Source organism: Ciconia boyciana, chromosome 1 (genome assembly GCF_034638445.1).
Source record: "Ciconia boyciana chromosome 1, ASM3463844v1, whole genome shotgun sequence".
In the NCBI taxonomy this organism is placed as follows: Eukaryota; Metazoa; Chordata; class Aves; order Ciconiiformes; family Ciconiidae; genus Ciconia; species Ciconia boyciana.
The window spans coordinates 47,513,468-47,519,467 of NC_132934.1; the positions used below are offsets into that span (position 1 = coordinate 47,513,468).

The following is a 6,000-nucleotide window of genomic DNA, read 5'->3' on the forward strand; positions in this document are numbered from 1 at the left end:
TTCTGGTCACTTTCATTAAAATGTTGAAGTTTTTTCTCCATGCCTTCTTATGCTGTATTTGCTCTTAAGTAATACAATATGGTAAGGACTTTGAAATAAATTATATCTCCAGACACACAATGTTAGGTGGATCGATAAATGCCCTATGACGTCTACTATACATCATAAAATTTCTATCATAACCTGTTTAACAAAGCTTTTCTTCTTGGACACCAAGAATTTCATTCAAAGCATTTTACATATTGCATTACTTATCAAAACAGAGGATACGTAAACCTTGACATTTGTTAAAAGACCCAGGCTTTAACCAAAAAAGACCAGAACAAATCGATAGCAGAAAACAGATTAAACAACAGAAAAGTGACTGCTTAGAAATAGAAGCATGTTAACTTAACCCAAGACAAGCTTTCAGCACATACTCAAAAGAAATGGTTATTTGATATATACAGGCACCTGGAAATCTCTCAGACTATACTGGAGCTTCATATAGTCAAATATTACAATTAAATGAAAGTACAGTAAATAACTGTCACAGCCTGTCTTCCAAAGCCTAGTTTGGGATAGGAGAAATTAAATTGCTTTTCTTGGCTAAGATTTTGTTTCCCATACAAATGGGTATTAGAATAACTGTATATCATGTTAAATTATACTTAATACACTTGCCAGGTTCTATTTAATTCTAGTACCAGTAATGGTGGTTGTTATTGTTGTTATTATTATTATTGTTGTTATTGTTGTTGTCAAAAAATCAGTATTTTATAGAGTAAAACCAATGTAATAGTTCTAATTTATATTTAGAAAAGATACTTATATATGGGCTTGAAACAATGTGAATCTTTCTGTTGTTGCCTATGGGTAAAGCCCACTACAAATACACTCATGGAACATAACATTAAAAGAAAGTGTTATGATCATGCTTATAATTATTCATAAATCACAAATACACGTGTGCATACCTATGTGTGTATGTATGCATACTAATGAAAGATATGCCTTACAGATCTCTTTATATTTATAGCAAAATATGACTTTAAATGTCACCTTTTATTTTACCAATCAAAAAGTTCTGATAATAGTAATTTTATTCACTCATATATGCTAATATGCGAACCGTTCGTTTGCAAGACACATTGCAGTTTAGGGAAAAATTAAGCTATTGCAAATCCAAGCTTGCTGTAAAAACTGTTCACATCATTAGTAATGCTATAGGAGAAAGCTATAAGCTCTCTCAAAAAAAACCAATAGAGGTGTAAAGTAAGACTTTCAAATAAAGTGCACCCTGAAGAACAGTTAAAGGATCTCACAGAGATTTTTAATCTTTTCATAATACCTGAATATCTGACCTTGCAGCACTTTGGGTGTATGCTTGGTAGAACATTTTTTAAAATGCAACATGTTTTCATTTGCTATCAATCATTGGTTTTTGGTGAATCTTTGCTTTATTTTTCTGTACATTGAACGACGTATCCTCCCCACTTTTTATTATTTTCTCACCTTTTCTTAAAATAAAAAATCTCATAAAGCAGTAAAATTGCACAACTTCCCCTGAGCAGGTATAAATGTATTTACATCCAAGTAGAAGAAGTAAAGCACAATAAATATAAGTAAAGACAGCAAATATAAGAGAAACAAATATAATAAGTATTCACTTATCTATTCATTTTAATATGTTTTTTATTTGTTTGTTTGTTCGTTTAGAAAAACAAGGCTGAATTTTTAAGGAACATTTCTAGGTTAGTCTCTTAATTCAAAGTGATATTATCATCCCTTACCAGACTTTCATCTTCCCTCATCTCCTCCATCTAGACAAAATTCTAACCATTTGTTAATGGAGCTGTCTTTATTGAATATTTCTGAAGGAAAAAATTACCTGTTTGAATAATGTCAAATCAGAAAACCTGTTGTAAACACAGGTATTGACAACAAAATAACTGAGTTTTAGTTTTAATTTATATGTAATATTTTTACTTCTTGCAAGACTCTACCTAGATGTTTACTTTATACTTAAGTACAAAGCTGCTCTTAATTCACCACAAGAGTGTTCATACCTAGATTTTCACTGAAATAGCAAAAGACATGAATTAAAAATAAGCAATAAGCATTGTGGGAACATGTATGATAAATCAGGTAAGTCCTATATTTGCAATGCATTCCATTCCTATATTTTCATTTTTATTTCTGTTTGTTCTTGCATTAAACTCTAGGAGAAAAAACTCCAGTAAAAATCTTTCTCATATTTGACTAATACCTTCATTGTAAATGAGGTGTTTCTTTGCTTTATGACACAATTTTTCAATCATAATTAATATTTTAGCCACTAGCAGTCTGTAAGTATAATGTCTGAGAATTAGGTGTGATATGAATAGGAATAAGCAAACTTCGCTATGCTTATATGCCATTCTGACTCATATCTGTGTTTGAGAATTTTTCTTCAGGGAATAGGCTGTTAGATCTCCATGCCAGTTTTGTCTTTCATCACTCCAGTTAGACCAATAACTGGAACAGCAGTGCTGATAATAATACCCATCTCTTAGTACTAGTTAGTAGATATCAAAAGTGCTTTATCAGAAGAGCAAGCATAATTATGCCCATCTCAAAGATGGAAAGATGGGACATACAAAGGGAGTGATTTGCAGTGATTTACAACAAACCTGTCTTGTAGATATTTCATTCTAAATTAGTTGATCATTCCCTACAATGGTTTTATTTTATTTGGCTGAAAGTGCTGAGAACTGTGTGGAGGATGGAAAGGAAGAATACAGAGTAATTTATGCTTTGATTTAGTTTGTCTAGGTCACTACTGTATAGTAAAGTTTAAAGCAGACCCTAGGAAAACTAACCAGCACTTCAGGCTAGATAAAGAGCGCTGTGACTGCCAGACTTTGGGATAACCTCTGATTTGTTAAACCTGCATTCAAGGGAGCAGAGAGTCTACACCTTTAGAGTATCTGGGATTTTGCGAAAATACCTTCAGGCTGAGGAAGTTATCCTTCTCTGTTACTGAGGGTCTACAAATCCTGAGCTGTGATTCTTACAGACATCTAAAATGTTGTTTTGTCAGACAGCTTATATGCACTCAAGGTTAATAAGTTATTACATTTTACTCACAAAATATTTTACTGCTCTACCCTCAAAACAATGCATAAATCCATTACAATTAAAAAATTTTTTAAAAAGTGAACTTTTGACTCTGAAGTTTAGACAAGCACAATTCATGCTATGACAGATATAGCTATTATTCTGCCAAAATAAAAAGATATATTAGTAATTTATGAAGACTTTTCACAAGTTTCTTGTAGCAAGTTACAGCAAGTCTTTGGGGATTTTTTTATGGAATAATAATAGACATTTCGTACTAATGGAAGGACAATATATCCTTCCAATAAATTGCATATAGTTATAAGTTGAAAGCCAGAAAATCTATTTTTACAGATGTCTGAAATCCATCGTGAAAATAATATTTAGCAGTACAGAGAGGTTCATAAACAAGTGAGATTGTTAGTCCAGAAATGATCCAGATTAGGCAATTACAATGTGGTTGAGTTCCTGTTTTGCTACATTGACTCTATCACTTCTAAACTAATTTTCAAATTTATCAATGAAGGTTTTGTTCTGGCATTTGTATTTATTCTGTTTTTAAAATAATATAATAAAAAATATTTGTTTTGTCAAAATATAGAAATAAATAAATGGTATGTCTAGTTTACCTTTATCATTGATACAACTTTGAAGGTGAGTTCGTAGGAAAGTCAGTCTCAAGCATAACTTAGCCCTAAACTTCTTTTCCAGTCTAAACATGCAATAGCTATTTCCCCTTTTTTTTTTTAACAAAGAACGTATTCCAGTCTTAATTATTTTTTGTTGTTTAACAAAGTTTGCAACTTCAGAAAACATCTCTTTAAATTAAAGAAGGGATGCAATTTTTTAAAATATTATTACCATGTTAGATGTATTGTGAAGCTTCAGTAAATGAACGACTTAATTTACTAATTTGAGGGTTTCAGCCTTCAGTGAATACGTTATGGTTCCTAGTCAAACGAATTAATGGAAAGTTTGCTGCTTGATTAAATAACTTTATTCTTTGCTCTTTAACAAAAGCCTTTCTGCAGCAGAGATATCTGCTACCGTTTGTGGTGTTAATAAAAAGATCCAAAAGCAAGGAAACTGGGAATCCCATAAAGGCAAGACATTAGTATTTTAAACCTTTATCAGGTAGACCTAGAGTAAGTTCTGCATTTTAAGAAAAAAATAAAAGAATTTACTACATCTGTAGAGCCATAAGAAAATGAACGGAGATCATGTCTAAAATACTTGGAAGCTCTTGACTGCAAAAAGAGAGAACTATTTATTAAGATACAATTGCAATAATTTAAAACTTCCTAAAAAAGGAACTGTAGGCTGGGAAAAGCTCCTGACATTTAGATCTAGCAGACTACAGGAAAGCATCCATGAGAAAACAAAGAAGTTCTTACTGTTTGAAATTTATAGCTATGTTTTATGTATTAGTAGATACAATTATATTCAGTCATATGATTTAAACTTTTTTTAATTTTTAGGGGACTATTTATTGTGAGAAATTTAATTTTGCTATTAAAAAGTACTAAAAAGTTAAAATATCAAAAATACTTACTAAAAATATGTAGTTAGTAATCTTTTCCTTCAATAGGTGACAAAAAGATGTAAAATTTTTATTTGATAAGCTAAGATGGCATGCTAATTTTATATATATTTGTATATATAGATAGATATAAAATTGCTGTGCTGTGAACATCATATCATTTTCTTGCAAAGTTTGAGTTGTCTTCTACAGATGCTTTCTTCCTTACAGGAGTCTAAGAAAGATAATTCCATCTGGAAAGTGTTGGTTTGTGTAAAATAAATATCATACCTTTTGTCAGGTCTACTGGTTATTTTATTTAAATAATTGTCTTAAGTATTTTGTAGAAACTATTGTCTAAATTACTCAAGTGTCTGTATGCATGACAATGAAAGTGATTATTTCACATATTTCTATGGGTGCTTAAACTTGCTGTGGGACCATTCAGCATCAAAGTTTAAGTATTCCTGGGCTTTGAAAAAAAGAAATCTCTCTTTTATTTGGTCTAATATAGTAAAACAATAACTTGTTAATTAGATACATCTTCTGAACTAGTTCTCCATCCACTTGAAGGATGAATGACGTTACTAGTTTCTCTGTCAAACGCATTGCTTATCTCTAGATGTGTTTAAAATATGTTCAAAATGGACAGATAGTGGCACTTTTAAAAATATTATAATTTTGTGTAGTAATTTTACTGTCTATTTTGATAACGAGTTTGTTTTAAAAAAGTACTACCTTGTGAAAATACTTGTATTACTTTTAAAACAGTGAGCAATACATAATTATAGAAGTTGTGTGCTATCCAATTAGACATATTAATGTGTATTATTATCTTAAAAAGAATATGATGCAGTGAAATTTAGGGAGTTTCATTTGTTTGTTTTTTAATTTCACATGTCTGTTTATTGTTTAGAAAAGAATATATCTACTCCAGAAAAATCGTGTTTGGGTCCATCTCATAAAGAACGGATATCATTTCGAGACCATCCAGTGCAGCTCAGCGGAGGATGGGGAGCAGGCAAAAAAAGGCAAAAGCTTAAAAATATTAGCTGAATATTGGAGATAATTTAACTAGTTGATTTAATGAAATATGGAGAGCATATGGAAAGCTGTTTCTTTTTAAGCCTGTGAATATCAGTTTTTAGATTCTTGTTTGTTACGAATATAAACAGTTTCAGTTAACTACATTTGACTTATTTTATTATACATGGTTACAGTGGTTTGGATTTTTTTTTTCTGGTCAAAGTGTTTTATACCTGTCAGTAAGTTATCATAGTTTGTGTTTTCAATTGCTTATATGTTCATGTGGTGTAGAATGCAGAACTGATTAACCCTATAAGGATTGTTGTATGGTGAATAAGTTTAGGCTTGCTTATAAGAACTGATTGAGATGTGCAAAT

At 30.8% G+C, this 6,000-nt stretch overlaps 1 protein-coding gene across 1 annotated transcript in view; it reads left to right on the forward strand.

Moving 5' to 3' along the window:
• LRRIQ1 (leucine rich repeats and IQ motif containing 1) overlaps window positions 1–5,653 on the forward strand; it is a 113,423-nt gene extending 107,770 nt beyond the window's left edge. Inside the window, exon 28 of the mRNA XM_072881578.1 lies at window positions 5,514–5,653. Coding sequence (XP_072737679.1) covers window positions 5,514–5,653 — 140 coding nt within the window. The remainder of the gene's footprint in view (window positions 1–5,513) is intronic.
• The last annotated feature ends 347 nt before the right edge of the window (window positions 5,654–6,000 follow it).